Genomic DNA, 24385 nt, shown 5'->3' with positions numbered 1-24385 from the left:
GGTTGGTTTGTACGGCGCGTCAACGTCCAAGATCGCGGTGAAATGAATTCCAACGAATCCACAAACACAATGATCGACGTCCCTTCGACCAGCGCCGCCCTTTCGCATACGTGTGTACGTGTTCACTCATTTAACACCCCCTCCTACAACCACGTTAACCAATTTAGCCATCGACCCAAGTAAGTCGCAATTTAACACCCCATTTCACAACCACGTTAACCAATTTAGCCATCGACCCAAGTAAGTCGCACTTTAACACCCCGTTAACCAATTATATGGTCCGCATCCTCCTCAGTGTTCCCCCGAGGGAAGCTGCGGGCAATTTTTTTAAAGGATACCTTCCAATGTAAATTGCGTCGGAGTTGCGCAGCATCATAGACATACCAAAACAAACTTGTCGGCGAAATTTCGACGGTGACTGACTTAAAAGTCGCTGCGCTGCGCTTAAAAGGAGCGGAAAATTTCCGTCATGTTAGTCGCAGGCCACTGACGGTTGCGTCGAGGGAGATCGTAATTTGAAACGCGAGAACGTTAGAGAGTTCATTTCTCTGAAATTGTGGTGCCAGCGCCTGTTTTGGTAATAGCGTCGACTTTATTGAGCAAAAAATGAACGTTGCCTGTGACAGAAAAACGAGAAACATGCAAATGCAATAAATAATAAAAATGGTTTGTTCGAGTGACAATCGAAGCCAGGCTCTCACGGGGCAAGCAGGTGTTCTATCACAGAGGCATGCCATTGCTGAAAACCACTTGGGTAAAAAAAAATACCATGAGTGTGATGCAGTAGGAGCTTTTAGACGCATGTGGTATTGCGTGGCAGGGACGTGGAATCGCGCCAGGTGTCAAAACATGTAAATTGCGCAAGGAGTTGGTGTTTCAAAGGCCCATCCGTTACAGAGCTGGCGGATATATTCGATCGTCATCAGCTGTAAAAGCATAGACAAAGAGGGCAGCTGCGTACGTTAACTTGTGGCCCTACGAAGACTGGCCATTCGCTGACTGCAAAAGGAATAATTATTGCGTGATGGGCACTGAATAAGTGTACCTGTAGTATGTATTCTAGGTTGGTTTGAAACGCCCTGTGTTACATGCGAACTCATCCGTTTCCTTATACGGCACGGTTCAGGTATGCAAGGAGAACCAAAGCTAGGCTAGCGATCGAAAAAGCGATGCACGTGGGGCCCGATTATGCTATCGTGTTCTATCCTCGAAGCGAAGTCCTTACGTCCTCGCAATTATTCGAGTGTTATGTGCGTTTGACGTAAAATGTCGTGAAAGAGAAGGTGGCACAACTTCGTTGCTCACGCAAAAATTGTAACGACAACGTTTATTTCAATATCTTGGTCTGACGCGAATTCTCCTTGTGTGTCATAATTACTGGCAATGGAAGATGGCTTTATCACTTGTACGATGTGCCTTGGTAACGTGATATAACTACTGAGCTGTGGTAGTGCAGACCCAGTTCCTATGGCTCCTTTCCTGATTACAACATCTTGTGTGCACCGACCTTGGAATGTTCCATCAAGACGTTTCCCGCTGTGCGCTTTATGAAGGTCGTGTGAAGAAACGTGACGAATACGAACGCGGAAGTTCTCCTAGCAGCTCCACAAAAGCCTGCACAGTCACTGCAATGCAATAACACCGAGCATTCGGCCAGGGAACCAACTTTAGACGTACCTAGTCTTTAACTTCGGAAGCACATTGTTGTAGAAAGCATACAAAAGAAAAATATTGCCCCGAATCCGGAAGTACTTGCTCGGGCGTGGCCACGCCTTACATACAGCGAGACTGCTTACTGAGACAAGGTTTAAACACCACTGCTAGAACCACACGCAAAAGAAAACACGTGGCATTTTTTTTTTCATTAACGACAGATTCGCCAGCGCAGAAAAAAAAAGTACCCGTTGAATCCACCTGAAGACGTTATTGTAGGCGTTGGTGTGTATGACATCCGGAGGAAAAAAAGAAGTGGCGTTGGCAGGAAAGCTTACCTGTCTCTACCCCACTTGCGTTCTCTGCCCCTCTCTTGGAATGAATTGCTTCAATTTCAACAGATAGAGAAAGGCAAATGACAAGGAGGCTAACCAGAGGAAATGTTTAATCGACTACACTGTACCCAGAAAAGCAAAATGGGTGAGGAATAATTAAAGAGAATAATATACGAAGGTCCCAGAAAATTATTATGGCAGTATCAATTTACTCGTCATATGAAAATAGTCCGGTCTTACCTTTGTGCAGTCGACGAGTGCGCAGCTTTTCAGAGTTTAAGTGGAACGTGGCAATAGAGTATAATAGCAGAATAACATGCGATCGCTTGACTCACATGCATCGTCATGCTGAACGACGACGCACGCACGACAAGTGCTCTACAAAACAGGCAGAGGAGTGTCGTGGCAGGCCACTCCGGCATATCATGCATCTTTCTCGACTTTGAAGGCTCTGCGACAGACACTAAGCTTATGGGACTTCGAGAAATCTGCACAAATATTTTTTCGATGAGTCAACGAGGCCGTTAAAGCGGTCATCGGTTGTTCCAAATGAAAAAAAAAAAACAACAAGATATGTCGTCGACTACATGGCGATAGGAATAAATTAGTCAAGGAAAAACGTATATTGCCATGATTGTCAGTTACGGTTTCCTGATATCACTAATGATTCCATCCATTCTATGAACTGCTTGATAGCACGACAAATATCGATGTGACAGAAACTGATTTAAAGATGATGTTCTTTGTGAGTGCGCATATTAGAGGATTATATGTCCACTACTAAAAAATAGTAAAGCAATGTGCAATGCGCAACCACACCTGATTCTTTCACTGCAATTAGGTTAAGCGTGGTTGTACGCGGTAAAAGGCAAAAAGAAAAAAAAACAGCACCATTTGCAGAAGGAAAATATGTGCATGTACGAAAAACAGAAATCGAGAACAACCCGTCTTTAGGTCGAAGCCCCGCGAAAAATCCACGCAGATTTTGACAGACGATTTCTCGTAATAGATTGAAATTCAGATTTATCTGATATGCCCACGGATTTCTCTTCCTCCACCTTATGGGATTCAGCAGAGCTGTGATTATAACGCGAATGTATGCTGAAGTTGCGTTTTAGCCCCCATTCGTATACGCCGTGATTGCTTATCCTGGCGCTACTCGAGCCGTGGGGCATCCCAACGTACAGTTTCTTGACGTCAATACATGCACCCTGTGCGAGTAAACGAGCCTCACCTCAGGCGCGATGTAGTCCGGCGTCCCGCAGAAGGTGGACGTCTTCTCGGCGTCGGCGAGCCCGCACTTGCACATGCCGAAGTCGGCGATCTTCACGTGGCCCTTCTGGTCCAGCAGCACGTTGTCCAGCTTCAGGTCTCTGGCGGTCAGGGCCACCACGTGTTAGTGTTCACAGCACGCCACGCGTCTCCGTTTAGTACGTACACATAGCGTGCGATTTTACGTCTCACTGCGGCTGGAGACCACCTCACCGGTTAACCTATACGGTTCGCAAACTGCAAGGCTTGCGGTCGTATCTCGACTTCGGCTCATTCGGGCGTTCTCTTCCGCACGGTTTGTTACGGCGGACTCGCATCCCAGCCTGCAGACGCAACAGCTGGAGCGAAGCAGCGACACGGAAAGTAACTTTGCCGCATCTCAGGCGTACTTCGGCATAGTTCGTAGGGATAAGAGCGCAAACGTATTTCCACGTAGTTTGGAAGAGACCTAATGTTTTCTTGTTTCCTTTCTTTTTCTTGTGGGGGGGGGGGGGGGGGCGTGGTCGACATTTTCTCTGGTATGGATCACCTTCTTTAAAGTATTGAACTTATAGGTCTGCAAGAACAAACCGTGGGGCTCATTCAGAAGCACATTTCGGCCCGAGGACTCACTAAGTCTTAGAATCTTCAAACGTTTCTTCGACCGGACTCACTCGAACTCAGACTCACATTTCTGTCAAGCGAACTGACTTGGACTCAATCTCAACTAAGCATTGCTCTCTCAGAATTATAGCGAGATCTAAGCGAGTGCGAGTAAATCGAGTTACGAGTGAGTTTGCCGACATATCATGTAAACTGGCCAGAAGGTAATTCATTAGTTGAAGTATACAAGCACCCTGTTTCTTGTCCGTTTCGCGCCTTCTTACGTTTGTGCTGTATTCACCCTCGACCAGCCTGGAGTGCCAGAAAATGTTCCTGAAGTACTTCAACCATGCTACGTCGCCATGCTGCGGATTTCTCACCCACGGAAACTTTAGTTCCTTTTACCACATAGTGACTGCGTTCCAGTTCAACGTTAGAGATAATGTAGTTCACACTTCACCTGGCTTGATACCTTGCTGCCTTCATATCGTTTTATTTAACAAAAAAAAAAAAGGATCTCCGACGGGTTCTCTCTATGCTCTTTAAGTGTGCCTTATTAGTGCGAAAACACATTCATAGGCCTTCAAAGCGACCACCAGTCGCCAGAGTCAACCATTCTACACATGAACACTCTATGAAAAGTACGACCCTGCTTATCGGTAGTCCCTGGAAATTCCATGTCCATTTCCGAAATAATGGCTTCCTTAAGGTGGTGCCCAGACACGGCCTGATCGACATTCCTCTGTAATTTTTTTTTCACATAAAAAAGTGTTTTCTCTCTCTCTTAAACACACGTCCGCTACACGCGCAGCAATGGCTTACTTGAGCACACGTCCTCTTCGTCACAAGCCCTGGCGCTGAACGCCTAGAGGATAACGTTTAGGTATATTTCGTTCCAGTGCACGACCACCGCCAAGAAGTAACGTCAGCAAACGAACACACGAGATTCTACGCGTAATTCAATTGACACTGCCGCCCGAAGCGCAAATCTAGAATACGGCGCCTGTGTATAACCGTTTTGCGACACACTCCGCCAACGGTAACGCGGGCTACGCTCTATGAACCCGAAGACCGTTTCACCGGAGGTGTTCCCAAGGAGATTTAAAAATATGCGCTAGAGCGGAAATCGTGCCTCAATAGTGAAGTTTTCCGTGCCCAATGAAGGTGGCCGCAGGGGTCTAGGGGCACGATAAAACGTCAGCACCTACTGCATAAAAAGAAGCATCTCGCCCACAGGCCCGAAGAGACATATGACCGGTTTTGCAGACATATACCCCGTCCTCCTAACTGGCTCTCCGAAGAAGTCTAAACACGTTAGCCAATCATGTCCAAGGTCAAGTAAACAAAAAAAAAAGAAAGTTTACAATAGCTAGCCGTGTAAAGTTTAACAAACAGTGAAGATGGTCGATCTTAGAGACTTGACGTGACCTGCGTGGCTGATCCGATGCCGTTTCTGAGCGTGAACGGAGTAGAGTCGAACCATAGCCTGTCACAGACTATGCAGGAATGTCCAAACTTGAGTGCCTTGAACTAACGTACAAGCCTGGCTGTGGCTTTCGTGGTACGCGCGCACTCCGCCGGACGTGCTCGGCCCGGCGGCTGCGCAGACTACCTCTGTCTGTGGGCGGGGCTCGGCGGCGACTGGTCCAAGGCGCACGTGCGGCTAGGCGATGTTATAGCCAGGTAATCCGGAGCTACGGATTGGCTATCGATTAGCAACGGCGCGAAGTTTTTTAGATGCGGAAGCATCTTATACTCGCGCCTTGTAGTGCGCCGTCCGCGCCATCCGCGCCGTCCGCACCGCTTCTCGAACATTCGACAGCTGACGCGCGCGCATGCGCCGTCGCGCCGTCGCCCACTCTTCCACCATCTGTGCATCCCTTCCTCCTCTACACACCGCGCGCGCTTCACTCCTCCACCATCTGTGCACCCTTCCTCCTCTACACACCGCGTTCGACATCTACAATTCTCCTGATTCTCCAGTGGACGCGCATGTGGCGTCGCGCTTCGAGAACATTCAACAGCTGACTGTGCATGCGCCGTCGTGCTGTATATATACTCAAGGTCGGCGCTCGCTCGCTCAGTTGCCGCTCGTCGGTTGGTTTGTACGGCGCGTCAACGTCCAAGGTCGCGGTGAAATGAATTCCAACGAATCCACAAACACAATGATCGACGTCCCTTCGACCAGCGCCGCCCTTTCGCATACGTGTGTACGTGTTCACTCATTTAACACCCCCTCCTACAACCACGTTAACCAATTTAGCCATCGACCCAAGAAAGTCGCAATTTAACACCCCATTTCACAACCACGTTAACCAATTCAGCCATCGACCCAAGTAAGTCGCACTTTAACACCCCGTTAACCAATTATATGGTCCGCATCCGCCTCAGTGTTCCCCCGAGGGAAGCTGCGGGCAATTTTTTTTTTGTGGACACCAGACGTTTACCTGGATCATTAGGAGCTTCGCTTTTCAAACTAATGTCGTCATGTTACTTTAGTTAGGAAAGAACAATGTGGTGTTATTTCATAATTAACGTAGCGTTTACATACAAAGCAAGACCACTGGATATCTAAGTGGGCACCACCAGTAAGAGCAGGTTTCTGAGGTGTATGGTAAAAGCAAATGGAGTGAAAGCGCTGGCTTCCCTTTTGGCGATAAGGCCTTGCGAGAGATGACATTAGAGATTTTTTTTTTCAGACCTGTTTGGGTGTTCCCGAAAGTAGAGTAGTAACCTTGCTATGACTGGCACGCAAAGGGGGACCAACGCCCGACTCAGCATAAAGATGGTGAACGTGTGACACTTCGTCACAAGTTTAATGATTGCACGCTACGTGTACGACGAAACGAAGTTATTCAACGAAGACACATCACTCGGCATGCTTCCTCAAGTACTATAGAGAAATAAGCACTACGTTAATAAAAAGACCTACGTTCGTAGAACTTGAGTGCAAGTTTTTTTTTTCGCACACACTCAAAACTACTCTGCTACTGTTTAGTATAAGACCACTTTTTTACTACTTTTAGTGAATTTGTTGCTCATGACAAACTATTTTGATGGGTTAAGGAATTTCGCATAAAATACGGCATGGCGTATATTAAACTGATGACGTTGCTTTTAGTGTGGCAACCAAGAATACCATAAACACACACCATGCAGTTGAAACGTCACACTCTTAGCATAAAGACTTACCGCTCTTGTTCTCGAGGATGTAAGTGATCGAGCGTGAACTCACATTTGATACAAAGTAAAAGAACAAAATAAATTATCAACTACTTGGAAATTGCGGCAAGATATAACGTTTACTCCCAAAAAGTATAGATAACAAATGCCATTGAAAATGTGAGCATTGCCAACAATGATCTTGAGTAAGTAGTTTGCATAGTTCCCTTTGTGTGTTTTCTGTATTTGTAGACATTGTACGAGGCCGTCATGACGAGCTACAATGATTACAGAGCCTGTGGCCGTCATGGCCACAAACTTTGCAGCGTTATTTAAAGAAACATTTTCGAGCTTTTGTGCGTTGATGTTATTCTCTTCTTTCTTAATATGTCAACATAGAACGTCATCGGCCAAGAGCGAGAATCAGAGAGAAAGAGAAAAGTAAGCGCTTAGCGAAATCTGAAAACGAGCAGTACAGCATATTGGGAGAAAAAAGATGACGGGTTTAGATTATATAGAAGGAAAGAAAGATATATATATATATATATATATATATATATATATATATATATATATATATATATATATATATATATATATATATATATATATATATATATATATATAGATAGATAGATAGATAGATAGATAGATAGATAGAATTGAGAAACGCGATATGGTCTAGCTGTCACCAGCGATTGTTATGTTGACGTTATAGCTCTGACTCAATCCTACGCACTAATAGTTGCAGCATGATAATATCATAAAAAGCCATTGACCTGAATGCTTAAATGGAGATTATATGATTTATATTGTAGGGTGAATCAGTTGGCCCGAAGGGCTTGTATACACAGTGATGAAACAAGAGAACGGCATGCAAAAATGTTTGTCAGGAACCTGGGACAAAGTGAGCTTTCCTGGCTTCCTAGGCATTTGAGAGATGGGTAAACACGCCCATGAACGAAGAGAAAAGCATGGCGCGTTTCGATTCACTCAATGGTCAATATTCATGGCGTAGTCTCAAAGTTCATAGGAATACCAAACGCCGAGGGGGATACATAATAAAGCAGGAATAAAGAGACATACTGCAAGAAAAGAAAAAAAAAGGCATATGCAATAATGAAGACACATGTGTTGATGTTTCAACATCTACGTCAATGTTATCTGCATCTATATGGTACAGCTGCGTGGCGTAGTCACGCAGAAGAAACAAAACACTTGTGAACGCCTTCTGTCCTCGTGTGCGTGTGTTCTTGAACATCTGCTCCTCGCTCAGGCCATGAATACTATAATGCCGGTCTTACCTCGGTAAATTACGGAGAAACGTGGAGCAAGAAATATACTTGGTGAGGCTTGAACGAGTACAGACAGCAGGAGTTTTAGTGATTCCCTGACCTAATGTGACGTCAGTCCGACTCTTAGACCCTGAGGGATCTGGGAGTCAGACAGACGACAGGTGCACATTTTATAAGATATATGGGCCTGTTAGACCCTCCGGGGTCTGGGAGTTCGACTGACGGCTGGTGCATATTTTATATGATATGGGCCTGTCGTATTTTATTCCGTCAGCCGAACAAAATTACACTAGATGCATAAAGCTGTCTGCAAATATGTCCTACAAAAATAAAGAGGGAGGGGGGAAGACAGAGGACAGTGTACTGGTTTCCAATGTTTCTGTTCTTCGCGAAAGTAGCAGCGCAATTTCCTGGAATATATAGCCATTCGCTCTCGAAGAGGTTCGGTTTCACCCTGTCACTAGCATATTCATGGTACTAGCGTGAAATAAACAAAAATGATGAAGATATAGGAATGACCGAATACGTGCCTCAATCTTCGAGATTCAGAATTCGAGGCATGCAAACGAGACACAATGCCTCCACATCGTTGTCAGTTTCGGGAATTACATCAAAAATGAGCTTCTAAGAAGTTTTATATTTTCATCAGACAGCACTCGCTGCCATTTCGTGGTGTCAGCTCATTCTCATAGAACAGTACGAACTCGAGAACTATTCCATGTATTTGTTTTTCAAGACGGTGAAGAGGAAGTACGTGTTAAACAAAATAGTTTGTGATTTTCGAATGCGTCCAAGGTGCAATACTTTTCCGTTTTCCCTCTCCTCGTGTTCTGAAGTAGTTTGTAGTATCATCTTCAATCCCTTTATTCACTTTACCCAGCAGTGAATAAACAGCCAGTCGGAGCATTGTCTAACCGTGTTGTATTAAAATCGATGACAAGTTACGCCAGTGTGCAACCGGAGCCAATTGCGAAGGCCAAGCTCCAGGCGCGTTAACTTACAGATATCACTGACCGAACATGTTGCGTAACTTCACAGCTTGGCACATGCGGGCAAGAAACGAAGTTATAGTTAGACTAGTCCGCGTTGCCGCAACTTAATCGTGCCTGTTCTCCTAGGAGTACTTTGACCATCTGTGGCACTTTGCTTCGTTCTCATACTTCAATTCGCACAGTATTACGGGTCCTTCCAGGAATGAAGCCTGGAAAAGAGCAAGAAGCACTTGCTTTCCGAGCACGCTGTTTTCTCACGTCAGGGTGCGCACGCTCCAACAGCTTGCTCGCAGCCTTCGACGCTGGAATGATTGCCATATTGATCTCGCGATGGGTTGCATGCTTTCCGTTAGGGTTAGTGCACACGCACGCACAAACCATGACCGATGCCACGTTAGCAGAGTGTTTTAGTAAGAGCCTTTCGGCAATCGGCTCGCAGTAACCTAATATCCGCGCCAGACAAATCGTACTCCAGGCAGCACTTTTACTTATATCCAGAGAGCTTTCTTGCGCAGCTGTTCTGCCGAACTGCAAAAGCTGAACGCTGTCAAACATGGAAATATGGTCTGATGTTGACCTTGTCGCTTCGATTGAAATTTGGGATGAAAGATCGATCAGTATTGCCGCAGAAAGTCCTCGAGAAGCAACGGGAAACACTGTTCCGCGAGAAAATGTTTCCTTACTGCTATGCCATAGCCGTGTAGCCTTACAAACGAAACAGGTGCACAAGAATGGATTCGAACCCATATTGTTATTTTTAACTCAAACGTCAGCACGATTTGTCAGTTAGGAGCACTGGAGAATATTGCTTAGCTAGACTGAAGAGAAAACAAACAACTTAGGCCGCTGCTAAACCGGAAACGTCACTTTTGTGTGCCGAAAGCAAAGCTAAAATTTCTTGTCTTGACGGCTCGTGACTTGATCAGACTGGCTCAGCGTACGCAGTGGAATATTTACCGGTTTATCGATAAACAAAAATCGCGTTGCATTCTCAAGTCAGTAAGTTCAGAAAGGGTATTCGGGATAAGCAGCGCAGATACAGCAAGTTATGTTGAAGTATGTCTTGTCGTAATGACGCACTGGCAGCGCAGTTCACAACAGCAAGCCCGTTTCTCATAGATGTGTATATATATGACATTTCACAATTGAGTTTCAACGTAATAAAGTTAAAGCAATGCACAAAGTGACATTACGAGTATGCTAATTGGTGATTTCGGTGTTGTGGGAGTTGAACGAATAAAGTACTAGATGAGTGGTGACTCCGCTAGTTTATTTTGCAAGCAAAGGTAATTTCGCAGCTTTCTTGCGGACACATTATATAGTTGTTGGTGATGTTGAACGCTGTTTATACTTTCCGAGAGTGAAACCATACTTCAGTCAAATTTGCGTGAGCACGCTTACCACGACGAAAGAAAAGAAACGTCAAAATATTTCTTCCTAGTATTTAGCACCAGTGAAGAACCGGTACATAATTGCGACGTCACTTAAGTTTTAATGGCTTCGTGTATTTAAATAGCTGTTACTCAGTTATAACAAGTGAACGCTGAATATGTGTAATATCAGGCTGTCTGTAAAAAGCGTGTAGTAAAGTCGAGAGTCTTTTTTTCCGCTCTAAAAATGTAAAAAAGAACATCTCTGTTGGCGTTAGGTTTACACAGCCAGGTAAATGAAAACATACTCAAGACAAATTTGCGAGAATAACCGTATTTCATGAAAACTTAGTATGCAGTTTAAGTTACCGTACTCACCCACAAAATTCAAACCTAATGTTGGTTATTCATGAATATAAATTTTGAAAGACTAATTAATATATAGTGCCATGCGTTTACACAGTTTCAAGTACTGCTTCGACCACAAGAACAGTGCCTTTTAGGAAAGGTCGCCTTGGTGTTTCTTTTTCTTGATGAAAGATTTAATTACACCCATCAACTCATTTTTCCCTTCGGCTGCCTTGAAAAGGGCGCTCGCGGTTATCACGTGGCGCGAGCAACAAGTTTCGCCTCCAAACGCAAGTGTTATAACCCCAATTTCTTTCTATAGTTTCACGGGCACTGCCGTCTTGTGCTTTCACAAGACAATTTGTAAGTTTTATACGTTGTGACGATAAGTTAAGATGTAATGTAGAACGCACACATAGCCGTTATCCCTCGTATGAGGTTGCTATTGTATAATTTGTTCATACAGTGTACAAACCAAATACACCAGGTTAGCAGTGCATGCAGCATTACCGAGGTTAAACGCACCCGTGAAACTAATCCCCTCGGGACGTTAATCCGTGCGTCAGGCATGTGTGTTTCACCGCAAAACAAGAGGGCAGGTGTGAGTGCGAGTTTTCACTTCCGGGCAACAACCTACTTCCGGCGCCATGTATTCGGGCGTGCCGCAAAAGGCCCTTGGCTGCTGCCGGTACACCTTCAGCTTGCACATTCCGAAGTCGATTATTCGCACGTGGCCGTCCGAATCAATGCACAGGTTGTCGAGCTTCAGGTCTCTGGGGTCAGAAGCAGACACGGCAAACACACGCGCGAGAAAGTTGAAAAAAAAAGAGAGAAAAAACACGCGAGCTTAAGGGACACTAAAAGCACAGAGCTATACCAGTGCAGCGCGGTAAATTATTCGTTATGAACTCTACTGGTGTTAATTACCCTGTAGTAGATACGTGGTCCAGTCTCACGGTGGCAGCAATGTTGTTAGGCGAAACAGTCATATCTTAGGCGGAACAGTCATATCTTTAAAAAAAAGGCAGTTATGAAACATGACAATAGGTTAGATACAGCTGAGACCCCCTGGAACATTTTAATCGCACTACCAACCTTCGGGTTTCCCTACACATTGGAATAATGCGAATGAAAAACACGTAAGACTTTATTGTAAAGTATTAAACAGTTTTGGAAGGCACGTTGTTTGTGGTAAGACAGGGTAGGTTGAACAGAATGTTCAAATGACCATCAGCTGTATAAAACTGACAATAGTCTGATAACTAGCTTTTTTCGTCAGATATAGTTTTTTCTCGCTTATTTCTATTCAGTTACGGCAAGCACTGCTGCCACTTTAAAGAGATGGCGCTACCTGTCTATGCCCCCTTATTCTGGTCATAAATAATGAGATCCTTCCATTTTCTTGAATCTCGATGTGATGGCCATTCTATAGCTATAAGATTTTCCTAAACTTCAGGGGGGAAAATATCTGGCTCATATTCAACGCAAAGTAATTCATTTTTGCCGATGAATTTTGTAGGTCCCACAAAATATTACCAGTAAATACGACGTCACACCAAGTTGGTGAGCCCACCTGCATTTTTCTATAAGAAGTTTTAACGTTTTCTCAAAGGAAAGGTACTGCTTTTGTTAGACAAGCTGGTATTGCAATAGCACGAAAAAAACGTTTGCTCGTTTAGTCTCCCTTTGATACTCATTTAACCTACAGAAACCGGCTTTAGACTTAGGATTGTTACCTAAAGGCATGAGTTTTTTTTATATACGCCTGCCAAGAATAACATGGTACAATAGGCGTTGGATGCTGCAGGACAGTATTTAGAACCAGCTACACTGAGGCTGTTAATAGTAAGTAATCTTGACTAATTCAGTTTGTATTAAATTGTATTAAATCAGAGCTGTGACATAGAAAGGGTAGCCTCAATCATGATTTATTTTTCACAGTCTTAAAGTTAGGTATTGTGTTCTTTTGGACATAGTTTACAAAATGCGTCTGATTTAGACTAAAGCACAAATTCTTTTTAAAGGACCCCTAAAACACCTCTGAAAATACACAAAATATGCACGTTCATCTATCCCGAGGTTACTGTACAATTCGTGACGTCAGCTGTTTACGTGGCGTCCGAATGAGCTAAGCTCTAGATGGGTCGATGTACGAGAAATATGTGTTGTGAATTGTGCCATACAGTTGAATACCCGATCTGCCTTGTGTATCGGGTGGTAAACCGATTTCACTTGGTTTTCTGCGATTGCGACTGCGCAAGTGGAGATGGCAGTATGCATGTTTAAAAGCCCAAATTCTTGCTGGCTCAACACCAAGTGCTGACAGTGCACGTGCTTTCTTAACAACTAAGTGGCGAGGAGAAAACAGTGCCCATAGGAATGGCAGTGAAAGCGAGAAAAAAAAAGACTACTGTCTCGTCTTTCAACTCTGACTATTTTAGGGGCCCTTTAAGGGGTGTGACCTGAGAAATTTAGTCCACTCTTCAGACCAGGAGCCGGAAACACGTGGCCCGCGGCCCACAAATCACAGTATTCATCTCATATTTCTTTGATAACGTCGTGACTGTTTATGACATCGCTAAATGGTGCTCACATTATTTTCTCGCTTATGACAATTAGTGACGCTTTGTGTGAGCAAGCTACACCAAAAAATGACTGGTCTTAAGCTTCTCGTGTGGCACCATATGAGCTCACATCATGTTGAAACATGACCACGAAGCAAGAACTTCAAGATCGGCATCGAGATTTTAGTCATTGTGCATATCTGAATCGATATGCTACCGGAAACCTGTCGGTTGCATCCCCATCAGAAGTAGCCGATGGGAAAGGCGTTCATTAAAATGGCCGCTATAAACAGCTTCTGCTGACCCCCGTTCTCCGTTATTCGCTTATCTCACTGTTTCGGATGTTCACCGGACCGATTACGTAGATGGGGCTCGGTAGTGATTGCGAGTGTGAGACCCCTTTTTAGTGTATCACTTGGCAATACGACTGCATTTAGCAACTATTTTGGCACGTTCAGTACGAACGTCACAACATGAATTATGGATGACATTTTTTGGCGTACAGTACAGCAACACACCTAATGGCAGTGACAGAGTAGCACTGTGCAGGAAAATATATTTCACATTTTCAAAAGCCTTGACGCTGCCGTGTAAGAGAATCAAACTGAGTGAACGAGAGAAATGCTGTCGCATTGACTCACCTGTACACGATGCCCCTTTTATGAAGGAATTTAAGGGCGCAGACGATTTCGGCGGCGTAGAACCTGGGAAAATGACACAGTGCAGCAATTTTTGATTGAAGAGCCATATGATTTTGAAAAGAAGCAATATACAAGAATGTATGTGCTTTTTTTCTAAATTTGTTGTTCATCGCTAACGCGTCGCACCTGTATCAAACTTATATCGCATGTTGTTGCTCTCATATCAGCCGGAGCTGCCGCTGCCTGAATGACTGATTGAGAAAACCTCATAAAATGTAAGAACTTTGATGGTGCTTTTTTCGGCATTAAATTATAAAACATGTGACATACAGCGGTTGTTCGTAACGTGCATCATTATACAACAAAGCAATGGTGAATATGCAAGAGAGATCGCTAAAGTAAAAGATGCGTAAACATGCAGTAAATGTTGTGCTAACGCAACTAAATATGTCTCTGAGTCTGTTGACACAGAATTCTCGAAACGAATATGTTGTCAAGCTCAGTTTGAAAGAAAAAAAAGTTAAGCGCATTGGTTTAACCAGATTACGTTGATATCGAGAGAACGTGAAGTGGCAACCACTGCCTGATGATGGAGTAAGTCGTATAGGTGTGCAAACGAGGGGAACAAGTGCGGTGCCGCCCATCCTAATCACGGGCAAAGCCTGCCCTAAAGGTTTACTCATTTATTACCACGCAGTTTTTTAACGATAACGATGGCCGCATGCCGCTGATGTCCTATTCCAAAAACATTTAGTGGCGAAGCGCTATAGGGACATGCCTTGTTCATCCGTAGGGTTCGTAATGGAGAGATTCAAGTTTGTGAGACACAAGAAAACTTTAACAGTAGACTAATACCAAGCATAGTTGTCACGGAGCAATGTAAAAGACCCACAAGCCCAAACTCTTCATTCAAGTCGGCAATTTCAACGAACTACTAAGGACTTTAGGATATAGTTGTGTCGTGGACTCTTTACGTTACTCAATTCACATTATATAGGGCGACGTGCGCGTAGCATACGAAAGTTGCTCGCCGATACGATACCCAGAGCTTCGCCCACTCGTCCCGATTACCTTCGTGGAGAAGCGTGGATTTTTTGCTTCCCACATTTACTGCCGAAAAGCTAAAGACAGAAGGCAGCATATTGTGGGAAGCATGTTCCCGTTTCATTTTTATTTTTTAAAACTACAGAGCTGTTTTATACATTACCCCTTGTGGCATGATCGCAGAAAACTATCGTTATTTTAACTGAAAAAAACTATCATTATCATAAGCGCGTAGGTGCCACCCGTTGGGTAAGTGCCACTACTCATCAGTGATCCCATCAAAATGCAGGAGGCAACAGTTAACCTAGCAAAGAGAGGGCGGCGAGCCACAGACCTAGAGTACCTACAACGAGAGAATACTAGGCAACGGCCACCACCAGAAGACCCCGAAGCCATGAAAGGCTTCCGCCAACGACGGCGTTTCTCTAGATCTATGAGAAGTTCGAACGGCGCGAGTTTGCGTCTCTGGAGTTTGGGCAGCCTTGTCGTGTTTGTGAATGTCTGAGGTTCAAGTCGAACTCTTCCAACCTGAGAATCAACCCGTAGACAACGAAGCGTAAACTAGCTAAAGTCCAGCAACGACCCAGAAGTGAATCATAAAGAACCTTCATTTCGATGTTAAGGCCCAGCAGTAACCTAGAAGCTGTCAGATGAGTCTTCAGAGTCGCCCAGTTTCGCTGTTTCAGGCCTTGTGTGCGAGCTTCACGCTTTCTTTTTTACACACCCGTTATGAAGCATGTTGCTGTTTGGACCCAGCCAACGGTGGGAGGGGGTGCAGCCGTGTAACATGCACCCTCCTCTTCCCCTCACTATACAGTGTCTCACAGTGAAGCTTGTGCACGCCTTTCGAGTGGCTTAACGGAAGTGAGCGCACGCACACGCGTGTGTTGGCGCGTGCGTGCGTGCGAGATTACTAAACATAGTTTTGGGCCACAAATAAATAACTAAAGCAGTCGTTAACAAGCTCTATGGCGTGTTTTCGTGTTGTTGGAGCAATTGGATTGTACATATGATTATGTGCATGTGACGAAAAAGAAGCTCTGAAACTGTGGCGCTTTGTTAATCTTAAAAATTTTTCGGAGACTTAGGTTTCTACCCCACTTGAGACAAGTGGCGCTTCTCAGTTTTATCTCTGGTAATTATTTATTTATTTTACCGAGTTGAGCAACAATAGAAGCAAAATCTTCATCTAGTTCGTGGGAATAAGCGGCAAGATGGTATACAGTCCCAGAGATTTCCAAGCAATTGCTGTGTGCTGTCTCTTGCTACTGTAGAGGTTCATGGCTCACCCGAACCTCAGTAACTACGAGCCATGCGTTTTACTTCATTTTAAGGTAATTCGCTCGTAACAAGGGTGAATTGACCCTCGATGGCTTCGATTAGCAGGTCTACATTATGTGTACACACCTCTACGCACTATGGGCGCGGGCCGGGGCGGAATTCAGGGTGAACCATTCTACGTTGTGTAGAGATGGCTTAGTTTATGTATGCAATGTCAGGTTACTCCTATTGCGATTTATTATTATTATTATTTTGGTTGTGTTATGATTTCATAAAGAAGTACGATGCGACGAAGTTGCTCAGCATTATAAGTCCAGAGGATTTCTTGTCGCCCCGCCATGACGGCCTGAAGACTATAGGTACTCGGCTGTTGACTATTATTACTCAGTCGCGGGATCAAACCCCAACTGCATCAGCTGCATTTTCGATGGAGGCGAAAATGCTGGGAGCCCTTTGCGCAGATTTAGGTAAATGGTAAAAAAACCCAAGTGGCCGAAATTTCAGGCACCCTCAACTACGGCGTCTCTCATAATCGTATCATAATCGCATGGTGGTTTTGGGACGTCAAACCCCACATATTCATCAGCCTTTCTTGTCAAAACATTGCAATGTTTTCATGTTTCTCGTGAAAACATCGGAATAGCCTAGTTTACTGAAATATAGGCCTGAGAGTGTAACTGGAAGCTCCTCTGGTTGCTTTACCTATTTTTAAAATTTTAGATCTAAAGTTGTGCACACGTTGCTGATTGAACTGCGATAGATTCAATAATGCATCGATTGTCAGAAATAGATCCGACTAAAGCAAAATAAACAACGCGATATTTCGAAAGTAAGAGAACCATCGTTCACAATGCCAGACGCGAAGAAGCGTACTGAATAATGGAGTTATACAACATCAGAAATGCTACGTGGGATTAGCTGGCACTGTTGTTTTTAAAAACACTGCTTTTTAACAATGCCCTGTCATCAACTATACTTGTACAGGCTCATTCACGTTTGGAATTCATTTAAAGCCTCGCGTTCTACAATAATTGTGACATTAACCTTGCTCGATCTTGGTCGAACCTTCCGGACTGTTGGATGTGGAACATCAGATCGCCTCCATTCAGGAACTCCATAACAAAGAATAAATGGCTCTGAAATAGAGAAAACAAAACAACGAAAGATAACATTAGTGCTCCTGCGAGTATGTACCAAAAACATTTAAACAACTTCAGTTGACATTTACGTATGCTGGTAAAGGATCACGATTTCGTAGAAATGAATTGTTTACTTATGACACATTTCAAATCAGATCAGCTTCAATATATCCAGTGTTCATCCCTTTCAATTTGTTCATTAACTCGCCCTTACCATTCCAATTGCAATTGGATTGGATTGGATAAACTTTTATTTGGTCCTCCAATACACAGATCACTGTGTTGCGGGCAGCTCCCACGTGGGGACTGAGGTGCCAAGCTCCTCAGCCGCCTCGCGGGCTTGGTGGACAGCCCAGAGCTGATCTGCCAAAGATGAGCTGTGGATTGCCGCCTCCCATCTGGCAGAGGTGATGTTCGATATATGAGCGAATTTGGTGCACTGCCAGAGCATGTGTTCTAATGAAGCTATTTCCCCACAATGTGGACAAAGATTACTTGGGTATAGGTCAGGGTACATGATGTGTAACATTTTCAAAGTAGGGTACATCCGCGTTTGCAAAAGCCTTAATGTAAGTGCTTGGAGCCGGGTTAGATGCATGCTGTCTATCTCCAATTTAGGGCGATAGCCCCTCAAATGCATTATTAGGCACATGTTTGACACCGGTGACTATTCGCCAACAAAGAAGCTTTCTCTCCAAAGAAACTGTATTCATTTTGATATTTGTGTCACGAAAGGAGTGATCGGCGATTTCTTCTTAGGTATTAAAAGCATGTAGCTTGATTTAAGCGAACAATTAAAGGTTTTGTGGCAAGTGGCGAATTGTCGCGTATACTGCAGCGGATAGTGTTGCCTGTTTGCTTTGCCATACCCGATGACACAAGTTCACATCACTGAAGAGTACAGCAGCCGCAGCAGGCGCGTGCACTCATGGAATCAGCCTTGATTTAAAGCGCACTATGTTGACACCTAGGTCATCATTAACAGCTCAACACTGCGGCTTCAAGATAAAATATTCATGGCGGGAAATCAAATATAACGAGAAAAGATTGGTTTGTGGAGTTTAACGTCCCAAAACCATCATTTGATTATGAGAGACGCCGTAGTGGAGGGCTCCGGAAATTTTGACCACCTGGGGTTCTTTAACGTGCACCCAAATCTGAGTACACGGGCCTACAACATTTCCGCCTCTATCGGAAATGCAGCCGCCGCAAATATAACGAGAAAAGAAGCTTTTAATGCGCACTGCGCCTGTGCTCAAGTTTTCTGGGTTACATTGCTGCTTCGCGGGTTTGTAGAATCGTGGGAATATTTGTGTGGGTTTGCTTGTCGCAAGCACACTATAGATCATTGTTCCTGAAGTGACGTTCCCGAAGTTGACGCAAGTCTCTGGCAGCATGCCAGATATTTCGCGAAGGTGGTTAGACGATACTGCAATCGGTCGCATGAGATGTAAGCTTTATGCTTTTGCTTGGTATGTATTTTTGAGTCTAAATTCATGCGTGTTTCGGACATCCGGCATCGTGTAGGCTGTTTTAGTGCAGAGGTATGGGCCGACATTACACTACATCTTCTCTAGCCTTCCCTGTGAGGTGTGTGCAAGTTTTAGTATGTTTGTATTGATGTGGAATTACGCACTAGTATCCAATCACAGCGAGTGCAGTTTAGATGAGAAAGCCACGGTCGCAGGGAAGAGTCTATTGACTTGAAAAGTTATAGTTGTCTTCATCGTATGCTAGCTATATACTTCTGCACATTTTGTCGTCAACTTTTTTAGTACTGCCGATTGTTCGACAGGATGAGTAAATCTAATTGGATCAATCAATACGACCAGCTCAATAATAATTTGATTTCATCATAGTATGCATGATGATTTTATTTGTTCTTGTTTCTTTCCAACACACATTGAGCATAATTACATATTCATACGCCACGAATACAGTCTGACGTAAATTTGTTTCTTTGTCATGGAAGATGGTTAATTCTTATCAAGTCAATTTGGTAAGAAGGTTCATTACAAGCACTATGTTACAAGATCAGCGCAAATACAAACTCAGAAAGCAAATAAATAGCTGATTATAACGTGTGATTGATTGATATGTGGGGTTTAATGTCCCAAAACCACCATAAGATTATGAGATTATGAGATTTCATAAGATTATGAAAAAAAAACTTTTGTTTTTTGATGTTTGTGAGCGCTTCCGAACACACTGATCACTGTACCCCCTGCTGATACCTCGATGTTTTGTGACTTGTCCATGATTTTGTACAATTGCTTTCGTCGTTCAAGTTTTATTTTCACCATCATCTTGTGATTCTGTTTCTTCCGCTATGTGCGATATTGCCTGGTTTGTATGCGACTGTGTATATTTGCCCGCCCACCCTGTATGAGCCTGAGAAAGGCTTACAGTATTAAATAAATAAAATAAATAGAGAGACGCCGTAGTGGAGGGCTCCGGAAATTTCGACCACCTGGGTTTCTTCAACGTGCACCCAAATCTGAGCACACGGGCCTACAACATTTCCGCCTCCATCGGAAATGTAGCCGCCACAGCCGGGATTCGAACTCGCGACCTGCGGGTCAGCAGCCGAGTACCTTAGCCACTAGATCTCCACGGCGGGGCGATTATAACGCGTGCTACGCGTAATTACAAGACACGAAGTTAATTTGCTCTTAAGCTGGCCGTAAAACTGGTGTAGTCAACAAAGTACAGTATGGTCCACTCTTAAAGGGAACACTCGAACGCACACCATCAATATTCCTGGCCCTCTAAGAGCAAGTGGATTAAGAAACAATCTTCATGCAAGCCAATAGTCTCTCAAAAGGAGTCGAAACTTTTAACCACCAGTAGCCTTATGCATATCTAAGCCGCTATGATTCCGTAAGATAGCAAAATCTAAACATGCTGCTCACGCAGGTGTTCCCTTTAACAGTGGACCCGTCTGTACATTCGAAAATCTGCATTAAGCCATTGGTAAGTATACAGTTGCACAATCAACAGAAGAACGCACCCAAGTAGTAACGGTATCGTTTACGATTGAATATATGCTCAGTGCATTGTATTCGGTCGACCACAAACACTGTGAATGCTGAAATTTCGCATAGGTATAGTTTTGACTTGAAAGTGGACCCGGACAGCGGTTGGTTTACATTTGGATTGGATAAACTTTTATTTGGTTTACATTTAATACAGCTGATTTACTTCGCTTGACTTGAGAAAGTGCTACCACTTAGAATGAGACCAGGACAGAGGAAGACGCATACAGGACGGTCCCCAGCTACCATCCACTTTATCCGCACACTCCCTTTTGGGGGAGATACGAAGCTGGTATCTTTATCCAACACGGGAATGATGGGTAGTAGACCTCATCTTCACGCCGACAGTATGTTCGTACTAGATGCCTACGCATAATTTATGCATTGACTTGTCCTCGTGTATACCTGACGCTTGGTGTCCCAATCCGAGCGCAAGGTAGGAGCAGATTTATTGTTTTTCGTGAGCCGATATAAAGAAAAACTTCCCAGATCTTAGTGTAAGCTCTGTCATAAGTGGGCGCACCCTTGTTAAGTGGAAACAGCGCAGAAACTGAACACTACACGACAACCGAAGATAACAACGCACGGCAAGAAATGAAGACGAGGAAGGAACGCACACAGCGCTGTGTGTGTCTGTTCCCTCTCTTAGTTTTTGCCATGCGCTCTTTCTTCAATTACAAATACACACCAACTAACCGGACGTGCCATTTTGTAAGGATCAATAGTTTCTTGTTATGGTTATAGGAGAGAACTGTCGTCGGCCTGCGACCTTCCTGCCACCATAAGAACCTAATGAACTTGACTAGTCTTCGTGTTGGCTGCTTCGAACATACATGTGGTTTTGTTTATCGTTGTTTTCCGACTTCAGTTTTGGAGTAAAAAACGCATCGTCGAACAATTCAGAGTGAGTACAATAAAACGGTCGAAACGGTGAAACTGAGCAGTAGAAATGATTGCTGGTTTGATATACGAAAAGGACACCAGGATCCAAGAAGAACGAAGCTTAGGCAAATATATGTACCGCCCATCTCTGCCATGCTGGCTGAAGTGACAGGCATCTGAGCTCCTATCTACGAAGGTACAAGGTTTGTCTCCTGTGTATTGTTTCGAAACACGATGTCAGCAGCTGCTGTAGTTGTCGTAGTTCAGCAGCACGAACAGGCGAAACAAAATCCCCACAGAGAAGCAAGAAAGAGGACATGCAGCTTTGTGTAGACTCACGCCCTCTCTTCCCGCAGCGAGAGGGCGCGGCGCAAGGTATGCGAGCTACGCGCTGACGCGCTTCGACGCGTACGTGTGGTCAGGCCTTAAACTTAGTCCGCTCACCTGTGACTGGAAGGTGCAGAAGAGGTTGCAGAGGAACGGGTGCTGCGTGCCCATGGCCAGCACCCTCCTCTCGATGAGGGTGCACTCGACGTCGTCGTCCTCCAGCACAACGTCTTTCTTGAGGCATTTGACCGCGTAGTGGCGCTTGGTGCCCTTCAGCTCGGCCAGCAGCACCTGTGTTACAGGGCGGCAGACACTTCTCAAGTTTTGTTACAGTGCTTAAAGAACGCCTAGTTTTAAAAAAAAAGAACAAAAGATCGGAGCTGAAACCTCAAACCCAACTGATGAATGGCATACAATAAATAAAGCATGAAATTACGCCCCTACCAGAATAAAGAAAATGAAAATAAACTGACATCAAATAGAAAATACTAATCAATTCACTTTCCTCACGCAAATGGGACCTGCCCATGCAAAGAAGTTGTCACACGCTGGTTGACAGGATCTGAGGACCTATAGAGAAAAAAAAACCCAATTTACCAATGTATTTGAAAATTTTATATATATGTGGTCATTAGCAAACGGAAGGGCTTTACTTGAGTACCGGTGCAGCATATATGACGGAATACATGCCAGAATTGACAAACACCACACAAAAAAAGAATGCAGAAAGCAGTGTCTGGGGAAAATTATGAAAAAGTAGTAGATTAAACTTTCATGTGGACTGCTACAGAAACAATGTAATATGTGAAATAATGAAGCAAACGGGAAACAATATCTCATCGAAGAACATGTGTGAGCTGAGGCGCTGACATGTGTAGTTCATTTCATGAAGACGATATTAGTCATTGTTTAGTACATCGCGCGAAGACATTATTATTACGGACAGTGCATCAATCGCTCCTGAAGCACACCTTTATAGAGATTTATTAAGGCGCGCAATAACGGAAGCAACACACAGACAGCGCATTTAGGCGTGGGCTATACAAATCAGACTTTTAACCATACTATACTAGCCAAGGGGCGCTATGCAAAGTCACCCAAGCTTGTCCGAGCTTGGCGAAACTAGGGATTTTGCTGAGCTCTGGCGACACCGTCTTGAATGAGCCAACAGAGCGAAAAAAACAAATCAACCCTTCAGTGCGCTGCGTTTCATTGCTCATAATGGAACCCGAAATCGCGTCAAGGACGATCGACAAAGTTGGTTGGCGTTTTCAAACCAGAGACATCTTTCATTTGTTTCTCGTTCCACTGTGTGCAGAAGTAAGTGCACCGATGCAATAAACGTGTCAGTAGCTTTTCCTGATTATGTTTTTAGAGGGCGTTTAAACTTATGTTGAAGCATTTAATCCTTGCGCTAAGTCTGCTTTAAAGAGACCAGCCCCGTGGCCTCTGAGAGTCGCTCCTGCCGAGTGCCTCACAACACCGCCACCACAGCTAAACCCCATGTTAATCCTCGCCGTCAGCCTGTAAGTTCTGGCGCGCGGCTTGGTCGGTGCGCGTCTTCTTTGTCGTCACCATCCGCTAGCACCCCAGCAAGTGCGGCCGGCTAATCAGCTATTGGGCTGGGTGGTATGCTTGGATAGTATGGCCATAAAATTATATGATCATGGTAATTAATCCAAGTCGTGGTAAGATTGAAATAACTCCTCCTCACCTCATTAATACCATGGTAATCAAGCCAGGCAAAGCTAGAACTGCATCCTAGCAAACTTTAGTTAGCAAACTATATAGTATGTTTGTTGACATGCTACACCACGCTAACTAACGTGGCAACCTTCCTGAACATGCTAAACAAAGCCGTGCTAACTAGAACTTACTAATATTATGGCGATTAGTCAAGAATTACGATCAATAGCTCTATACTAATGATAGCATCACTAACTGCACCCAGAATAATTATTGTTTGTTGTTTTAATAAACCTTATCGAGTAAGACAAAGCTGGTAAGTGTATGCTCACTAAGCCTTAGATAAATAGCATGATCGAAATAAGACAAGGCTCATGTGGCCTTCCCTACGAAGCAGACCAAGCAGATGAGTAGACGACTGAGTTGAAAAACTGGAAGTAGCTAGGTTGTCACAAATAGCAATGCAAGATGATTGCCTTAGTTTAAATGCTAAGAAACAGATGCTTAGTGTCCACCGCATCAATTGCTTGACAGTTACACAAGCATCATGGCAATCACGAGTTGAAGTGAGGGCTTCCAATACTTAACGAGTTTTTATCTGAGTTCACGCGTCAATCACTTTGATTGACGGACAACCGCGGCGAAGATCGGATCCTCCCACCTCTCCTGCTCTTGTCGAGGAGCACTGCTCACGCCGCAACGCGAGTGATCTGCCCGATACATTTATCAGCTTTAGCGCGCAGACTTTGCACACACGTGCGCAGAAGTAGAAGACAT

The 24385-nt window shown here is 44.2% G+C and overlaps 1 protein-coding gene across 6 annotated transcripts in view; it reads right to left on the bottom strand.

Annotated features, from left to right (window-relative positions):
• The window catches only part of LOC119164664 (putative protein kinase C delta type homolog), a 385680-nt gene that overhangs the window by 46022 nt on the left and 315273 nt on the right, over positions 1 to 24385 (bottom strand). For 3 of the 6 annotated variants that reach the window (XM_075874211.1, XM_075874209.1, XM_037416883.2), the window contains 4 exons: positions 22040 to 22213; positions 17584 to 17675; positions 14215 to 14277; positions 3223 to 3361 (listed from right to left, as the gene is read on the bottom strand). In XM_075874211.1, the coding sequence (XP_075730326.1) occupies positions 3223 to 3361; positions 14215 to 14277; positions 17584 to 17675; positions 22040 to 22213 (468 nt within the window). Of the gene's footprint in view, positions 1 to 3222; positions 3362 to 11646; positions 11783 to 14214; positions 14278 to 17583; positions 17676 to 22039; positions 22214 to 24385 lie in introns of all 6 variants that reach the window. The other 3 variants (XM_075874212.1, XM_075874208.1, XM_075874210.1) reach the window with 2 other exon arrangements.

This window comes from Rhipicephalus microplus, chromosome 9 (assembly GCF_043290135.1).
Source record: "Rhipicephalus microplus isolate Deutch F79 chromosome 9, USDA_Rmic, whole genome shotgun sequence".
In the NCBI taxonomy this organism is placed as follows: Eukaryota; Metazoa; Arthropoda; class Arachnida; order Ixodida; family Ixodidae; genus Rhipicephalus; species Rhipicephalus microplus.
This window is presented reverse-complemented; position numbering and strand designations above follow the sequence as displayed.